This window comes from Bos javanicus, chromosome 23 (genome assembly GCF_032452875.1).
Source record: "Bos javanicus breed banteng chromosome 23, ARS-OSU_banteng_1.0, whole genome shotgun sequence".
Taxonomy (NCBI): Eukaryota; Metazoa; Chordata; class Mammalia; order Artiodactyla; family Bovidae; genus Bos; species Bos javanicus.
Genome location: NC_083890.1, coordinates 13,122,367 through 13,141,689, shown reverse-complemented (window position 1 = coordinate 13,141,689; position 19,323 = coordinate 13,122,367). Strand labels below are relative to the sequence as shown.

The 19,323-nt window shown below is 55.6% G+C and overlaps 1 protein-coding gene across 2 annotated transcripts in view; it reads left to right on the top strand.

Moving 5' to 3' along the window:
* Positions 1-19,323, top strand: part of KCNK5 (potassium two pore domain channel subfamily K member 5) — a 40,467-nt gene that overhangs the window by 14,787 nt on the left and 6,357 nt on the right. For both annotated transcript variants that reach the window (XM_061398070.1, XM_061398071.1), the window contains exon 2: positions 18,808-18,919. In XM_061398070.1, the coding sequence (XP_061254054.1) occupies positions 18,808-18,919 (112 nt within the window). The remainder of the gene's footprint in view (positions 1-18,807; positions 18,920-19,323) is intronic.

Below are 19,323 nucleotides of genomic sequence, written 5' to 3'. Positions count from 1 at the left end.
CTGCACCGCCCACCCCCACCCCCAGCATCCCGCCCCCTTTGGAGCAGCGGGTGGAAGGGCTGCCTCTGGCCAAGGGAGAGTGCTGAGTGGGCTGAGCTCGCTGGTGCAGTAATGTCTTGTCAGCACCCCCCAGGGAGCAGGAAAAGGGAGGGTGTCCTGGTTATCAGCTTTTCAACACCCTACCTCCCCAGCCCCCGGGGACTCGAAGACAGAGCCGGGTCCTGGGCCTGGCTGAGCGGACTTGCTGTGTGACTAGGCAGGATCCCCGCCTCTCTCTGAGCCAAAGGATTTCTTCACTAAGGCCAATTAGAGTCTCACTGAACGCCAGCACTTTGCCCAGTGCTAGTTCAAGGTTTGTGGGAATTATGAGCCATATTTAGACATTAGCCTTGCCTTTGAGGTTGGGCCAGGCCTGATGGCTCAGTTGGTAGAATCTGCTTGCAATGCGGTAAACTCAGGTTCGATCCCTGGGTCAGGAAGATCCCCTGGAGAAGGAAATGGCAACCCACTCCTGGAGTATTCATGCCTGGAGAATTCCATGGACAGAGGAGTCTGGTGGGCTACAGTCCATGAGGTCACAAGAGCTGTACGTGACTTACCTACCTACCTACCTAAGGCCCTGCGATGTATATGAAGGATTATGCAGGTGCAGCAGCCTTTCATATGCTCCAAGGTAGAAATGTTGCTGTAGGTGGGGGTTGGGGGGAGATGCCAGGGAGGGCTCCCCTGACCTTGAGGGTTGCCTTCTATTGAGCCCCCTCATTTTCTGAGCACCTTCTTGCCCCCACATTAGAGCACATTGCTCTGGGGTTGTGCCTTGTCTGCACCCCTTCCCCCCTCCCATCAGGCCCTCGACTGTGCCCCACCGGATCTGAACTCTCGCTGTGTGAGAGGGTAATGATTAATGGACATCCGAGCCACGATGCCATATCTCCCTCTCCTTTGGCCTCTGTCTCCCAGTCCCCACATCCCAAAGGTAGGACCGTCAGAGCCCACCTCCAATCTGGAAAACTCCTGTCATTCCAGAGGGGGCCGTGCCTGGCCAGATTCTACCCCAACCCCACAAGAACTCTGGGACGGCCCCCTACCCCCACCCCACCCTGCTGCTGTGCACAATTCACCTGAGCCGGGCACTCTGTCCTCTGTTGGGGTAGGTCCATAGGTTGCCTGGAGAAGTGCGTCAGTCCCCCTCCCCCACGCCCTGCCCCCTCCGCACCCCAGGTGTGCGTGTCTGGACCCAGAGCTGGCTCCCCAGGCCCGCGCCAGGGCAACTTCCAAGTCATGTGGGGAGGCTAGAGGGGGCACTTTTGAGTCCTGCTCCAGACAGTGCCCGCCTCCACCAAGCCAGGGGTTCAGAGTTCACAGGTTTCAGTGAACGGGCACGCCTGCTCTTTTTGGAATGCCCCAGAGCCTAGAGCTGCCTGATCCCCTGTCTCTCCTACTTGCTCTGTGTTGGAGTCATTGTGTACAAGTCTGAAAATTTTCCCTTCCCGAAGCTGGTTTCTATCTGTGCACACACTCTCCACTCCCCACCCCCACAGCACCCCGCCACGCTTCCCTGCCCCACCCCACTGCTCTGCTTATAGTTGGATCCCTGCTTATTGGGCGACCCGGTGGGCTCTGACCTGGGGACTGGAAGACCCTCAGACAGACCAGCAGGGGCATCTGCTGGGGGCCTGGAATAGGGGGGTGGGGGTTTCCAGGGCTTCAATTTGGTGTTCTCGGTGGGGCTGAGCCATGAGCCAGACTGGAAGTGAGACAGAAACGAGATGGGGGTGAGGGCAGCCCAGACTCGTTTTCGGAGTTGGTGCCGAGTTAGGGTTGAATCACTGAAACTCGATGTGAAATCAGAAGGCGAGCAGCGCTGAATTGGAGGCAAGGTTATTGATGCCTTTTCTTTCTCTGCCTCCCTAATTTTCTGAAATGCTGTTGTATTGCAATTGTACTGTGAGAAATTGGATTTTCTGAAAGGGTAAGATGCATCAGCCGCTTCTACCCTGGCTATTTTTAATGCGTGAGGTACACAAAGCACAAATAAACATGGGTTTAACCACGGCGCACACTCTGAAAACCAGTATCACTTCTGAAATTGCTAAACAATGTGTGATTGTTTTTCAGTTTAGCTGCCAGAGGGCTGACTTCCTGGGCAGCAGGGCTGTTGACCACTTTGAAGAGAAGGGTCTCAAAGACTGGGGAAACCAGGCGGGCTTTCAGTGTGCAGACCAAGAAGTCTGAGATTGGACACAGTCTGGTAGTCACCAAGAAGAGAGAATGGTTCCCCAGGAGAAGGCTTGCAGAGCTGGGGGAGTCCCAGGAGCTGTCCCCTGTGTTGGGGTCAGTGTCTCCTACAAGGAAAGGGGTGCTCCAGAGACCAAGGCCTCAGTGTATATTCAGCTCTTACAATTCCCACTGGGGCCCAGGAAGACTTTGCCTCCTTGCCTTTTGGGATGGACCGTTCCCCCCAACCCCACCACCACCACCACCAAAAAAAATATACCACAGGCAAAGGAAAGATTTGGGACAGCCCACGACCACACATGTCATTCAGAGTCAAGAGTACGCTACAGACCGTGACCCAAGGCTTGGGTGAGCCCTGGGGGTCCGGGGGAAAGCAGGCCCTCCCTACCTAAGTAGATGTGCTGTGTCTGACTGCATCAGTATGGTAATCACCACTCACAGGCCACAAATCGGTTTTAACATGATGTTACTAACTATTGTACCTGTTTAGTTTTTAATTAAAATTAATAAAATTTAGAGACTTCCCTGGCAGCTAAGACTGTGCTTCCGGTGCAGGATGGGGTGTGGGTTCGATCCCTGGTCAGGGAGCTAAGATTCCACATGCCGCACAGCATGGCCCCAAAATTTAAAAAAAATAGAATTAATAAAATTTGAACTTAGTTCCTCCATCACACTGCCCACGGTCCGAGGGCTCAGTAGCCACAGGGTTCCCTCAGCACAGAGAGTCCTACTGGGCAGTGCTAGAATGCTAGTGGAGTCTGTTGAGGTTCCTAAGGGCACATTGGCTTCTCTTGGTGTCTCGTTAGATTCCGTCCTGCTCTGGGGTGGGTGAGGGCAGAGCTGGCCGGAGCCTTGGAGTGGGGAGGGTGATGTGCTGAGAACCCATAGATGGAGCAGGTTGCCCCGTCCCCCTCGGCGGGACACTTGCAAGCTCCTCGGAGGTGAGCATCCCCCAGACTGGTTGACGGAAAGCGTGGGTTTGCCAGGGTCTGTTGACTGTCCTGCCCACTCCGTCCCTCCAGACTCAGATGAGTGTGTTTGGCAGGGACTGTCCCGGCCTCGCCTTGGCTTGCCTGCTGCTCCCTCCTGCTGTCTTCCCATGTCTGTAACGCCTCCCATCTGCCTGTCTGTCCTTAGATGCGAGGTCCAACTGGGAAGGGCCTGTGTATTGTTGTCTCTTCTTTTGTGCTCAGCAAGTACTTAAGGAGTCAATCGACCTGAGCTGCGTAGTGCGAGGAAAGATTGCCTGGGGCTCTGGTCGCATCCCTCCTTGGGTTAGCTTAGGTTGGGTGGTTGGTTCTGTACGGGCACTGGGGGCTGGTGTCTGGTCAGCTGTGGCGTGTGTACTGGGCGTGTGTGAAGGACAGGGAAGCCTGGCGTGCTGTAGTCTGTAGGGTCGAGAAGAGTCGGATGTAACTTAGTGACTGAACCACAACGTAGGGGTGGGAACAACTCCAGAAAGGGGAATGGCTCAGGGCCTCCTAGTGGGAGGAACGGTGAAAGGAGCCCCATTCCATCTGGTCCTCACGTCACCCTGCTGTTTCTGGGAGGTGACCCATGGGGCAGAGGGCAGGCTGTGTCTTGGAAGCCCACTGCTAGGTCTCTAGTTTAGACCTAAGCGGCCCAGATGAGACTGCCATCTTCAGCAGACCTGGGGGTAAACGGACCTCCCTGGACAGACCTGAGAAGTCGCCATGCCAGCTGCCACTCAAAGTATTTCATGAGAAACTCGGTTCTGCAGGGGGGCAGGATGTAGCCACTTGAGGAGCAGGTCTCGCTCCCCCGCTGACCCTTGCGTGACTTGGAAATCTGCTGGCATTTGCCTTCCTGTCTTTGAGCCTCCCCTGGCCACACACAATGCACCGGGAGGCTGGGAGAAAGCCTTACCGCCGACAGCAGCAGGCATTTAGAAACTAGGAGTTCCAAGTCAGGGGCGTCTTCAGCTTTATTGGCGCACCTGCTTCATGCTCATCACGTTCATGTCTATTGAGCCTTTCGACCCATAACCCTGTGAATTGATGGGGGAGGCGAGGGGGCAGCACTGTCTTCCATCAGATCAGTCAAGAAACTGAAGTCATGATGAGGAGGGCCAGGAAACAGCTGATACTGTGCAGGCCTGGGTGTCAAAAGTTCCTGCACGATCCTAGGAAGGTTAAGGGCTGCCAGAGCCTGGGTGGGTGTTAGGGGGGTTAAGCAGGCTTGGAAAAGGCCCTGGCTTAAAATCACAGCCCTGGTGAAGGAGAACGAGAGAACGTGTGGCCTGGTCTTGGTCCTTCTTGCCTCCCGGTGTCTCACCATGGGGCTGTCTCAGAGTCTGGGTTCTCCCACTGCACCACTGGGGGAGTTTCCATTTCCTGTGTCCTCGCCTGTCCCTGGTCCTGGGCCCCAGGTCAGAGGACGGGAGGTTTTCCTAACCCCCACCGCAACCCCTCCCCTCAGCTCAGCCTCTAGAGGTGTGAAGAGGGTTGGCTGTACTTTTCCATACCTTCGTACAAAACAGTTCTGTGTTGCTTTACCCTGGTCATGCCCCAGTCAGCCCACGATGGGGTGGCGGAAGTGGGGTGGCCTTCTGTCCCCCCAGGGTGGAAAAAGCAGAGGTAGCTGCGCCTTTGTGCTTTATGCTGGGCAGCAAAGGCAGGGGTGGTGGAGTGGCCGGGGTCGGGGGCACGGGTTGCGTGTATCGGGCTCTGTTCCTTCCCCCCTATTTGGGGGTCTCTTTCATTTCTCATCCCTGTGATCTCCAGATAGGGCCCTTGGTGGCTGGAGCCCTGATTCACCTGGTGTGGTGCCATATCTGTGTCCGGCCGCCCGGCCGGGGGCTTGAGGAGTCTGCACCTCAGGGCATCCGGCCCAGGGATGCTCACAGTTGTCAGCAGCGTGGTCTTGGCCCTGGTCTCTCATTGTGTCTTCTGGCGGTGAGAGCCATCGAGGCAGAAGGCTCCCCACCCTGCAGAGAGTACCACTCACCCCAAGACGCTTGTGCCAGCACGCTGGTGGTTCCTTGTGCGATTTATTCCAGAGACGATGGAGACCAGCTGTTGTCTGTCTCCAGCTGGAGACTGAACCAAAGGAAATGGGCTTGGACTGCAGCCGGTGGGGGGATTTAGGTTGGAGGCAGACAATAAGGAAGGGTTTTGTGGCAGGTGGCCGGCTCTCGGGGCTCCTGCAGGGGGCTTTGTGGAGAGGGAAGAGGGTCAGGTCAGGTCATGCGTGGGGGCAGTAAGGCCAGGCTGGGGCGGACAGGGGTGGTTTGTAATAAACCGACAGGGAGGGTGGCCTCATAGGTATGGAGCGGCTCTGCTGCTACTCCTCATGCAGGGCTAATACCACCGCCTAGTATCTTTCTGGCTTTTTCTTGTTTTCATTAGTGAAGAGGTTTACAGTTTAACCACCTGGTCATCTTAAACAAATGATGATAAATGGGTAGACTTAATAATCCCTTATCGTCAGAACCCTAAACTTCAAGGATGGGCAGTTACTTATTACCCGGAGCTGCGGCCACAGCGAAGGGACCGGGAAAGGAAGAGAGGCAGATGGAGAGACCGCTCTCAGGGCCCCTGGGTGGGGACAGTTTGCTGGGGGTCTGGGGTGTGGTCCTCTGAGGGCCAGAGGTGAGGGTGTCAGCCACATCCTTCTCCCAAGGGCACGGGCATACCCAGGTGGCATGAATGTGGGGTTGGTGGGGGCAGCTTTCATCTCCTGGGGAGGGGGATCCGGGGGTGTTGGTTGCGGGGGAGCCTTGTCCTCAGGATCCCAGGAGGAACAGAGCTTCATTTTTTTCCCCCTCCCCTGCCTCCAGGCCCCCACCCTTCATCACCCACCCGCCTCTTCCCTCCGGAATCCTGATGGTTCCAAAGTCTGCTGTACAGCTGAGTCACCAGGGCTGGGACCTCTGGGGGCTCCGGACTTGCAGACAGGTGGGGTGGGGTGGGGTGACAGGCACACTGGGCAGAGAAACACAAAGCCATCACCCTGGGCCGGCCATCTCTGCCAGGACTGCCCATCTCATCCAGCCGGAACCTGTGTTAAATAACAGAATCAGCACCCACCTCCGTGCCCTGGAAGGCGTATGTCTCGGAGACTGAGTCCCTCGTTTGGCCAATACTGAGTACCTGCCAGTGCCAGGTTCTGGGAATGAGGAATGAGCGAAACCTCTTTCTCTGAAAGCCTTCAGAGCTTGTGGTCTACCAACCAGACAGCAGATCCTAATAGAGCATCCTGGGGTGTGGGGTGATAAGTGCTGTCCCAAGCTCTGATCTTCCTTCCAGGTAGTGGCCGCCAGGAAGGGGGGGCGTTCCTGGTGACCCCTGCCCAGCTCTGTGTCTACAGCTCTGGAGGCCCTGTGCCCTGGGCACAAACCCCAGGAATGGAGAGGACCTCACCAGCCCCCTATTCTTCCCAGTTTACTTCTCTGCCCAGCACACGCCCTATATGCCCAGCACCACTACACATCATTTCACGTAATCTGCATCCCAACCCAAGAGAGTCTTGGTGCCCCCGCTTTCCAGAGGTGGAAGGGGAGGCTCAGATTGGTGAGAGGGCATGCCCCAGGTGACCCGCTGGTGGGCCATGGAGCCAGGGCTTGAAGCCACGTGTGTCTGCGCCAAAGTCCAGTCTTAGCTCCTCTGCCCCGGGGCTGCCTGCAGAGGGTCCCGACTTGACGGGTGTGGTTTCCCAGTGGGTTAGCTGTCCCAGCGTGTGTCGTCCAGGCTGCTGTGAAGACAGGGAAGGGAAGCTGGCACAGGGAGGGGGCTGCTGATGAGCCCAATCTCCGTCAGGTCGTCAGCCCAGGACCGGGAGACGGCGGATCAGCAATTCCTGTGACGTCCTTTGTGGCCTGCTTGAGCGTGGTTTTTAGAAACCTCGAGGGGCTGGTGGCTTCCCTTGCTTGCTCCTTGTCTCTGGGGAGGAGGCAGGGGACACAAGCAAACACTCATCTGATAGAATCGCAGGATTAAACCGTACACCCTTTTATAGCTCTCCATCACCCGTGTCTGCCCCTCTCCTGTCACTCACCTTCCTTGCTCCACTTTGGTTGGCATTTCTGAGCCTCACCCCAGGTGGGGGACGAGATGGATAGTCAGCTTGTTTGGTGGAGAGGGCCCTCCACTGAGAGTCAGGGGGCTTTCGGCTGGTTCTGCTCTGTCCTTTGTCGTGAGCTTGCTGTGTGACCTCTTCTGTGTCACTAGCCCTCTCTGATCAGTTTCCTCAGCTACGAAATGGAAATACAGTGTCCACGTTGCTTGCCTAGCCTACAGGGTCTTGAGTCTCGAATGAAATTAGGGCCAGAAGAGTTGCTGGTAGGAAAGATACCTGATGAATGGGGTTTTGGCCAGAAGGAGGGAGATGCTGGCTCTTCCTCCAGAGCCTTATTACAAAGGAGCTGAATGGGGCCCAGAAAGGTTTGTCAGCTTGGAAAGAATAAGCCAGGAGCCAAATCCGCCACAGGGACCTCTCGCTCCCTGGCGACCCACACCCCTATGGGGAAGGAGGGCCTGTTGGAGGGGTCCTGGCTGATTAATTTCCTGCCTTTGAGTTGTTGGCCCAGAAGTTGGGAGATGTCTCTTGGTATCCATCAAAGTAGAAAGACATCCACATCCCCAGGATCTAGATTCTGGGGCCAGGGAAGGGGCCTGGTCATGAATCCAGGCCAAGCATCCCAGACAGGGCAGAGATGCCAGCATAAGGCCATAAACCAGGTCACAGCCACCCCGGAGCACGGCAGTGGTTGTGATTTGGGGATCAGGAAGCTGCAGGTGGGTGAAGGGTGTCCTTCTTGTCACTTAAGCCTCACTGGACGTGTCACCTGCCCCGAGTCCTTCAGAAAATGAGGCAGGGAGTGGAGTCTGAGAACACGGCTCTGCGGGTCATCTGGTGTCTCTGTTTGGGTGGGCGGGGGTTCTTTGCTACTCCCCCGGGTCGCTCTCGGGCAGCACAGCTGTGGCACCAGAACTGGCCCTGGAGGTCCCCTGTGTCCGCTCACACCGGGATTTCCAGCGTCACTCATCAGCTCGGCCCTCCAGGTGCCTGAGAACACTTGCTGACATCCCATCCTGAGCTCCGGCCCCTCCAGCCCTAGTCTGTTTGCTTTAGCCAAACCCACAGCCTTCCAGTGGGGCAGCCGATCCCTGCAGGGCTCTGCCCTGGCCTCCGCTCTCATGGAGAGGCGCCCAGCTGCCCCAGGGGAGGAGGAGGCGTGTTACCGACCCAGCCTGAGAACAATGGGGGCAGGGTCACCTGCCTTGTTTTCATTGTCCCTCCTGGGAGCAGACAGGCTCCCGGGCCTGAGAAAGTCGGAAACCCAGGTTTCTGCTGAAAACGCGCTTACCTCTGGCCCGGGCTTTCCCCACGACCGTGAGACCTCTCCGTGCCTCTGGGCTCCGCAAGCTGCTGAGAGATGGCCCTGGAGGGGAAACCCGAGGGCAGATGGGAGGACGGCCATCCATCGCTGGCTGCCGTGCTGACCCCTGGGGCGGGCTGGACTGGGCCTTCCCCGTAACTAGAAGAGAGGATGGTTTGGGTCTGGGACGGTGGTTTTGAAATGGGCTGCACATGATATTAGTTATCTGGGACAGCTTTTCAGCAACTTGGTTCCCAGTCCACACCCCAGACCATTTCTGTCTGAATCTCCCAGGGTAGCACCCAGGCAGGAGTATTTCCCCAAGCTGCCCCCAACCCCTGGTGGTCTCCACCTGCAGCCTGGTTAAGAAGCAGTACTGGTGACCCCTCCCTTTGGGACATGTGTTGCGGGTGGGGTGGGGTGCCTCTTTCCACCTTGCCTGATGAGGATGTGTGGGTTTCTGGGGTTGGGGAGGGATTGTATTTTGTACCCCAGGGCATCCTCCGGTTGCTGTTTCCTCCCTGGGCTGAGGGAGGGCAGCCTGGCTGGCACCAGGCACAGTCCTTTAGGGACCAAGGCACAGTGAGGCGCCTTCCTCATCCTGCAGTGGGGTCTGGGGGGATCGAGGAAGGAAGTGGGGTGAAGAATAAGACTCGCTTCTGACTCAAGCAGCCTGGCTTGCTGGGGCCTCGGGAAGAGCTGGAGCTGGTGGCCAGTAGGCTGAATCCTGAGAATGAAAATGTATTTTCTCAAATGGGCTGTGGATTTTTTTTTGCGGGGGAGACAGGGAGAATGGAGCTTGGGAGGTGCTGAACTAGGCTCAGAAGTTATAGTTCTGGACAAAGGAAAATATGAATTATACAAAAGTGTCACCTGCTTAGACAGGGGGACCCCTGTGGTCCTAAGCCAACTTTGGTTCCTAGAGAAACTCAGTAAGTGACCTGAACTGAACCAAGGTCTTCAGACCCTACCTTAACTTCCTAGTGTACCAACCAAGTCTCCAGCAATTTGTCTTTCCTTCTTGGCTCCCCTGGTGGCTCAGATGGCAGAGAATCTGCCTGCTGTGCCAGGGACCTGGGTTTGATCCCCAAGTCATGAAGATCACCTGGAGAAGGGAATGGCTTCCCACTCCTGTATTTCTTACCTGGAGAATTTCATGGACAGAGGAGCCTGGCAGGCTACAGTCCATGGGGTCACAAAGAGTCAGACACGACTGAGCGGCTAACACTTTCTTTCTACTGAAAACGTAATAGGTATTCGGGTAGACACTGGAGCGGGCTTCCCTGGTGACTCAGTGGTAAAGAATCTGCCTTCCAATGCAGGAGACTCAGGCTCAACCCCTGGTCTGGGAAGATCCCCTGGAGTAGGAAATAGCAAGCCACTCCAGTATTCTTGCCTGGGAAATCCCATGGATGGAGGAGCCTAGCAGGCTGCCGTCCATGGGGTCGCAAGGAGTCGGACACGACTGAGCGACTAAACAACAGGCGTCGGAGCAAAACCGAAAAAGCAGATAAGCAGGATTGGAGCAAAAGTGAAAATGCAGATAAGCAAAACACAAGTCTACAAAGTCCACACTGCAAGGGCCCGGGTCAAGTCTTAACAGAGACAAGATGGGGCCCTGCCCCCACGTCCCTGCACCTGCCCCACAGACACCTGCTGTCCGCCTGGGAGAGTCAGGGCCGGGGGAGCCGGGCCCACAGCTGGGAGGCAGGTGTCAGGGTGGTGCCGTTGGGCCCCGGCCAATGCCCGGCTCCTAAACCAGTCCTGCCCTCCGAGCCACACCTGGTCACCTGGGCTGCGGGGAGCGGGGCGGGGGAATACCGAGGATCCTGCGCATCTTGCCTCCTGGCTGGGGAACTGGAAGGCTGAGCCCCACACCCACGTCACCCCCACTTAGCAGATGAGGGGACGAATCACCCGTGAAGCTTGTTAACTGCTTGCTGGACACCTAGGTCAACCCCAGGGAATACCTGTGAGTGAGGTCCAGGTGTTGTGTTTATTTAAACTCCCAGGTGGTTCCACTGGGTCGGGGGAGAGCCCCTGCTCCAGGGGCTGGGTGGCATCCACTGTCTCTGAAGACTAGCCCAGTGCCCCTCTCCCACCCCGTTGGGGTAGATACTTTTGATGCTTTTGAACCATGGTGTTGAAGACACTCGAGAGTCCCTTGGACTCCAAGGAGATCCAACCAGTCCATCCTAAAGGAGATCAGTCCTGAGTGTTCATTGGAAGGACTGATGCTGAAACTGAAACTCCAATACTTTGGCCACCTGATGCTAAGAACTGACTCATTGGAAAAGACCCTGATGCTGGGAGGGATTGAAGGCAGGAGGAGAAGGGAACGACAGAGGAGGAGATAGTTGGATGGCATCACTGACTCGATGGAGATGAGTTTGAGTAAACTCCGGGAGTTGGCAATGGACAGGGAGGCCTGGCGTGCTGCAGTCCATGGGGTTGCAAAGAGTCGGACACGACTGGGCGACTGAACTGAACTGAGGAGCTGAGTCAGCCTGAGCCCGGCAAGTGAGAGGAGTGGAGATAATGGAGGGCTCAGATAATCGTCTTCACACCTCTGATTTGTCCTGGGAATAAGAGGTTAACAGGTGCTCACCTTCTCGCTAAGATACTGATAGTGTAGGTCTGCCGTCAGTCCCTGAAAGACCTCAGAGGGAGGGCTGGCCACACAGCTGGACGGCGAGCTCTACCCACTGCGCCCCCCCAACCCCGGCCTCTCCCCCTCCTCACGCTGCCACAGGGCGCCCCAGTGCATGGGCTCCGGGGTCCCCCCCTGCTCTCCTCTATCCGCTCATCAGTTTGCAGTGTTAAAGAACGTGAGAAGCATTGCTCTGAACAAGCCCAACTTGTTCAGCATCTATTTGCCTGAAAAGTGCCTATGATAGGTTTACTTATCCCCACTTTTGTCTGTTAAGACTCTCCCCACCCCCACCCACTGCCGCAAACTCCCTGTGGGGTCGTGACCCCACCCCAGCCCCCTTCCCTGAGGATGGATGTACAGACAGACGTGGATATACAGGAAGAGCCCAGCCCAGAGACCAGGGGGTGGATGGGCATTAGGCTGACAGTGAAGCCAGGGGATGTCTTAACTGGGGCTTTAAGACTAGGGTTCAGAGAAGCCCTCATGCCTGGCCTCCGCCCCACCATAGCGGGCACAGGGTGGGGGATCAGCATGTGTCCTTACTCTGCTGTGCAGGCGGCCGGCCAGGGTGGCTGGGAGCCCCTAGAGGGCAGAGGTCTGGAGAGATGGGCTGTCTGAGGGCTGTGGTGGTGCTTCCTGGGTGTGCCTCTGTTTCCCTGCCTCTGCTTCCTGGGGGGAGCCTGGACACACACCCGACCCTCAGGCCTCCTGACTCCAGGGGCCCCTACCTGCTGATCTCATCCAGGCCTGGCCTCCAGGTGCAGAGACGTAAATTCCACGCCCTTTGATTTGTCTTTGTGGGCCCGCAGTCCCCTGCCGGGGTGTCAGGTCACTGCTGGGGCTGGTTTCCTGAAGGCCACGTGTACTGTGTGGTTGCAACCCTGACTGCAGTTACCTTTATTCAGGGCTTCCGGGGTGTACTCAAGAGTGGGTGCCGTTTTTGACCGATGGAGAAATTAAGGCTGATAGTGTATGATTTACACAGGAACTTGGTGCCAGCACTTGAGAGAGGACTCCCTGCCCACCAAGTAACCCCCAGGTCCGCCTCACATGTCCATGAGCCTCTGCCCAGGGTGGGGGCACGGATCTGGTTGGAGAACCCTATCTCCCTCTTTTATAGCCCTCTTCCTGTTCTCCGCACACCCACTGCCCCGCAGAAGAGTTTCGGAGGGGGCAGGCCCCTTCTTCCAGCAGGAAGGACGGTCCCTCTAGTCACTCCAGGGACTCTCCTGGCCCCACTGCCACTCGCTCTGCCATCTTGGGCAAGCGGGCTTTTGTTTGCCCCCCTCACCTGACCCCTTTCCCAACCCCTGACCTCCAGGGTCTGCCCTCTGTTCTCACAACCTGGTGACCGCCCCCATCCCTCCTCCCCTGGATGCTGGTGGTCCCAGCAGCTCTATGTCCCTCCCCTGACCCCACCAGCCCCACTCATACTGGGGTTTGACTCTGCTTCCCACCCTCTTGCCAGATAAAGCTGTGTGCCTTGTTGCTGATGAACAATATAATCCACAGGGTGGTTTATGAGATCCGCCTGCAGAATAACCCTGAGAAGGAATTGAAGGAAGGATATGGGAGAGGGAGTCAGTCAAGGTCAGGGAAGATGCCCTCATTCATTCATTCACTCACTCACTTAATAAATGTGTGCACCGCAGATAAAAGCCCTGCCCTCACGGAGCTTACCTTCTAGGGAAGTCAGTCTCTACATTCCTGTGGCTATTTCCCTTGCATTTGCCTGGCTGTGTTCTAGAAACCTGGGTTCACTGCTGTAGCCGAGAAGCCTATACCCGTCACCCCCATCTGTGGACAGAAGAGGGGTTGAGAGCCAGACGGCCTGGGTCCACACTCTGGCTCCACCACTGCCTCGCAGGTTACTCAGCCTCTGTGCCTTGTTTGCCTCAGCTGTAAATGGAGGGAAGAGAACCTCCTTTACAAGGTTATAAACACTCAATGAGCTGATTTAAAATGCTTTGATTGGTGGTTGTCATAAAACAAGTGCTCAAATACCAGCTACTATTCAAATATGAATTATCATAATCTATGAAATAAGGAGTAATAAACCATGCCCTACCTACCTCCCAAGGTGGCTGGGGGAGCCAGGAGGGCCGGTGAGAGACAGTAAATGTTCTTCCTACTCTTCCACACACTGTGAACACATGACCATTGGCCTCGTTCTCTTTGCAGGCCAGAGGAACCAAGTGAGCGGAGGTGAAATGGGTTAGGGACGGATGCAGCCAGGGATGGTGAGGGACGACCACTTGGGTGCCTCTGACACGTGGGTCCAGTGGAGGCTGGCATCCTCGAGGCTGATTCTGTGTGGCCAGGAAGGGACTCTGTGCTCCCAGTGTGAGGCCTGACGTGGAGCTGGAGGCAGGGTGGGGAGCGGCCCTGTGGGGGCCCCGTAGCCGGCATCCACAGGCTGGCTGCCACCTGAAAGTGTTCTCTTATGGCCTGATGAAGGAAAGGCTGGACCTCAGCCCTGCTGCCCGTGTCCGCAGGTGGGCAGGACGGGCCCTTTCTGGAACTCTGCAGAGTGCGTCTCCTGGATGGGGGTGCCTGGCAGCTACCTCTGCACAAGAAACTCCGGATCCCTGGGGGATGAGGTGCCATAGGGAACCCAGACTTCATGGACATCGAGATTCTGGGAGGGTGGAGTCAGGGTAGCATGTTGCTTGAAGCCTAGGCAGAGGCGTGAATGTCTCCTCCCTGAGAACTCTGTCTGAGTGGATGGGCTGGTTTTAGGGCACTGTTTTTCCAGGTGGTGTGAAGGGGTGGAGGTATGCACCAGCCTCCTTCCTGCAGCCAGAACCCAGATCCTGGCTGGCTCCCCAGCCCACCCCGCTTCCTCGATTTTAGCATCCCTTAGTCAATGGCACCCCACTCCAGTACTCTTGCCTGGAGAATCCCAGGGACGGCAGAGCCTGGTGGGCTGCTGTCTGTGGGGTCGCACAGAGTTGGACACGACTGAAGCAACTTAGCAGCAGCAGGTTACTTACTTAACCTCTCAGCCTCAGGTCCTCGTTTGCAAAATGAAAAAAATTACGGTGACTTCCCAGCAGGATTCTTTGCTCATTAAATGAGCTGGAGGCACATAAAGTGCTCAGCATAACGTTTAGTGCATGGTAACCACCAACTCCTCACCAGTAAATCACAGCCACTTCTTTGCAAGGATGACAGGCGGGGGAGGGGGTGGAGCTCCATTCTGTTCTCAAACCAGAGCCAGGCCCAGGCTGTCTGCAGGATCCCCCTCTCCCATCGTTCTCTAGGGTGATGTAGAAAATGAAAATATTGTCTTGTGTGAATTTGGAAGCCAAGTTAAATCATCTTGTGTGTGAACAAGGTCCACCTTCTCCCAAGAAAGCAACTTCCCTAACCCTGGAGGACTAGACGATGTGTCTAATGGCTCCCCTCACCCAGGGATGACCTCAATCCTGGGTCAGCCTCTCTGTTCTGGGGGAGAGGGTCCCACCAGCCTGAGGGACCCTGCCCCTGACCTTAATCAGTGAGATGTTCCAACTGGAGCCACAGTGACCCATAGTGGGAACAGGGAGCAGGCTGCCCAAGTTCACATCCAGAACTTTGCTCCCTGAGCCTCGCTTTCCTCACCTGTCAGGTGATGCCTGGCAGATTCGGGGACGAGCCAGTCAGGGAATATGTATAAAAGCCCCAGCAAGAGGCATCTGACACACAGCAGCACTGAAATCCCGCTCTCTCTCCCAGCATGGGGATGGAGCCAAGCTGATCCCCAGGCCAGCTGCTTGGAAACCCTGGGCAGAGAAGCTTGGGGCGTCCAGGAGCAGAGAGAACAGGGAAGAGAGGGAGGTGAGGAGCCCAGCTGACTTGCAAGAGAAAGCCTAGAACCTGGCCCAGTTCTGCCAGTTAAGCGCTCAGCCTCTGTCTCCTGACCTGATCTGTGGGCGTAACTGCCACCACTGGACTGTTGTAAGGGTGAGTGGCGCTTCTGGCCCTGGGGGCTTAGGGCTCTTTGGAATGCCCCCATTTGTCCGCCCCTCTCTGGGTGACCGTGGAGAGATAATGGGGGTGAAGGGGACAGTGCACAGGGCTGTGACTCCCTGATAACCCAGGACGGAGGCCCCAAAGGACACCCCATCGGTGGGGTGAAGGGCAAGAAGCCAGCGTTTCTGCTGCAAAGCTCCCAACAATAAAGCCGTCTTCGGTCACCCTGTCTTGCCAGCTCTTACATGTGACGTCTCCTTGCTGTTGTTGTTTAGTCGCTCGGTCGCGTCCAGCTCTTTTGCAACTCCATGGACTATAGCCCACCAGGCTCCTCTGTCCATGGGATTTCCCAGACAAGAATACTGGAGTGGGTTGCCATTTCCTTCTCCAGGGGAATCTTCCCGACCCAGGGATCGAATCTGTGTCTCCTGCAGGTGAATTCTTTACCACTGAGTCACCAGCACTTAACTAAATGGTTCCGGAGTCACATGTGGGCATGGCGGGTGGGGCTGTCCTGAGCATCCCAGGCTGTCTTACCTCTCTGGTCCCTGCCCACTTCATGCCAGCAGCATGGGACGGACAGGGATACTGTCCTCTCTTGAAGCTCTCCCCCTGGTGCCCAAACAGTGAGTGCCCAGCACATAGGAGGCTCCCACTCAGGCAGCACTGGCAAACATTCCCAGAGGGTGCTGCCTCCCCACCTGAGAACCCCTGTTGCAGTCACACCTTCAGTATCCCTGAAGTGTACTGGTCTTCCTGGGCCTAAGCTTCCCATGATCAGAAATGGATGCCTAACCAAGGGCAGTCCATTCTGGTGGAACTCATTATCCGACACATTCACAGCTGTCCCCTCCAGGACCTTGGCCCCTAGGTTAGCATATCATGAAGTCTAACAGCCAAGAGTGGAGCAGAGTGCAGAGGAACTGACCTGCAGAGGACAGTGGGCTGGTTGCCTCCCAGCCCTGAAGAGATAAGGTGTTAACACTGCCCGAGATTGTATTTACCTCTCTTTGTTTTGGCAGCCACCCTAATGTTTGTTGGTTTGGGGTCAGCTAAAACCCAAGGCCTTTTCCCTTTGACCCTTTGGGTCAGTCTCTTCTAACCCAAAGTATAAGACATGAAAAATTTGAAAGACAGCCGTATCTTGTTAGTTTGCCCCCCGCCTTTTTTTTAAAGCTAGATCTCAACTCAAAAAAATTTGATTATTTATTTATTTATTTTGGCTCTGCTGGACCTTCTATCTCTGTGCGGCCTTGTCTCGAGTTCCGGTGAGCAAGGGCGACTCTCTAGATGCGGTGCACGGGCTTCTCCTTGCAGTAACTTCTCTCGTTGAGGAGCGTGAGCTCTAGAGTTCTTGGGCTTCAGTAGCTGGGGCACGTGGGCTCAGTAGTTGGGGGTCCCGGGCTCTCGATCACAGGCTCAGTAGTTGTGGTACAAGGGCTTCATTGATCCGTGACACGTGGGATCATCCCAGACCAGGGACTGAACCCGTGTCTCCTGTGTAGGTAGGCGGATTCTTCACCACTGAGCCAGCGGAGGAGCCCTGGGCCCATTTTTCCAGTCCAGATGGTGCCATTGCAGTGTCAGCTGTCTTCCCACCCCAGCCTTGTTCCCAGGTTTGCATCTTTTGCAGATTAAACTGGTCAGCCATCTATGTCTTTGCTGTGCTATGGATTAAAAGATTCAAGGGGCCTGGCCTTTGGCATGATGATGGAGACCTCGATCCAGACTGATAATGATCAGTACTTCTTGGGGTTGTTTATCTGCCTTTATGTGGACCCGGATTAATCCCAGTCCCTCCCTGCAATTTCTCTGTCTTCTCCACACGAATATCTTTGCACCCATCTGTTCAGCTGCCTGGCTGCTATCTGGATTGACTGCATTCCACCGAACTTCAAGGCTTTGCAGTCTCTTTGGAGTGGGAGATGCACTTAGCTGAGCATGACTTGCTCTGGTGAACCTGTGCTAGCAGCTTCCAGTGCCCACTGCTTCCTCTTTGAATCCGCCAAGTGCTCTGCTGTCTCCAGAGAGGAGTCAGCGAGAGTTCAGTTTGGAGTTTCTAGAGTCCACCCTTTCCTTTTGTGTGAGAAGGAGGTGGGGAGGCAACTTCTGACATCTCTCCTGTTCCTCCGAGACTCCACGGGGTTGACCAGGGGTGGGGTTCCAATGCTGTGATTTCCCGGTCAGTGTCGGCCATCTCGGGCTGTGTTTCCTGAGGACGGTGCTGCTCTCCTCACCCCCCACCCCCATAAGATGGGTATCTCAGATAGCAAAGACTGCAGCCAAAGGCGGCTGAGTGATCCTGCTTTCCTTGCCATCTGTTTACACCCCGGGCCCTGGGACGTTTCATTCTCCTGCTTAGAACATAGATGTCATGGCTTAGGAAACCTTTTGAGTTGACCTACAACCGGATGGACCAGTTGGCCTCTTTCCTATCTGAACGTCCTGGCGTAAAGCGCCCAGCCAACTCCGCGGCACCCTCTTTCTACTTTGCAGAGAAATGAGCAGGAAATAGCAGGGTGGGTGGGGAGGGGGTAGGCAAGGCAGTGAGCCGTGTGGTTTGACAGCCTGTCAGATGAGCGTGTCATCATGGAAAATTCTTGACAAAGTCTGCAGATCCACTTACACTGGCCTCTGCCGCTGCAAACGGCACACTCCTTCAGGACAACCCACCCTTCCCTCTCTTCTCATGCCATGGGTAGAACTCCAGTTTTTCTGTCTCCTTCCTACTCCCATGCTTGTCTCTGTCTTTCCTCGGTCCTAGGCTTGATTTCTAGGGGGAATTTGTCGCGTTCCTGGTTTCTGGGCTGGATGGTCCATCCCAGGCCTCTCCCTGGGGGCAGGGCCAGGACCCCAGATCTTGGCACTTCCTTGGAGCCGCCTTGTGAGGTCCCGGCCCCCACTGATGGTGGGTGGAGTGAATGGAGGCAACCCTCAAGGATGGGGTGGAGGCCAGGTGGACAGGTTTGGCAGCTGTCTGTGTTCCTGGAATAGATAATAAAGGCCTCTCCCTGGGCCTCCCAGTGGACCTCCCCAGGCGACTTCTCACCTGCTCTCCAAAGTGGCCAGGAGCTTCTTGGGAACTCATATGATGATTTTGAGTCAGCCTGAAAAGTACACACCACCTTGATGACCAGGCCAGCTGATGGGTCCACCCCCGGAAAACGGGTCCGCAAGCTTCTGAGCTGACCTTAGCCAGTGCCCTGACAATGGGGGGTGGGGTGTGAAGGGCCAATCCCGAAGTCGAGCACTTCTCTGGAGGTCCTTCTGTCTTTTCTATATCATGTCTGCCTTCTTTCAGAGGCATAAAGTCTGGCGCGGTTCTCAAAGTGTGGTCCTGGGGCCATAACGTCAGCATCACCTGGAAACTTGTTAGAAAGGCACGTTCTCTTGACATCTTCCAGATCTACTGAATTCAGTTTACCGGGATTCATAGTCTTCCCAGCTGTGTGTCCTTGGGCAAATCACTTGACCTCTCTGATCCTGTATAAAATATTTCATCTCCTATAAATTGAAGACAATAATTGCCACTTTCCTATTGTGATGATTTAATAAGAATACTTATAAGGAGGTTCATAAAGTGTGACCTCCTCTCTGATCTTCACTGTATATCTCCTTTTAGATAGTATCTGATGCTGCAGGACAGGGCGTGGCCATCACAGGGAACCAGACCTTCAACAACTGGAACTGGCCCAACGCAATGATTTTTGCAGCCACAGTCATCACCACCATTGGTAAGCCTTCTTAGATCTTCAGGATACCCTCTTCCATGCCCCAGGTCTGGTCACATGACCTCGTCGGGGTTAAAATCGGGCCAGTTGCACGCTGTCCTTTTGACACACCCCTGGAGATTCAGTAAGTGCTTGGTGACTGGCCATGCGTGGGAGACTGTTTTCTTCCAGAAGTCCTGACCTGGGCTCTTGGAGTAGAAACAACACAGCAGAGCCAGAGCCATGCGGGAGGTCAAGCAGGTTTAGTCACTGCATAAGCCCCAGCCCCTGCTTTCTCACCAATCTGGGTGTCTGCTCTAGTTATCTATGACTGATAACCAACCATCCCAGAAGTTAGAGGTTTAGAATATAACTTATTCCCTGGTGGCTCAGACAGTAAAGCATCTGCCTGCAATGCTGGAAACCTG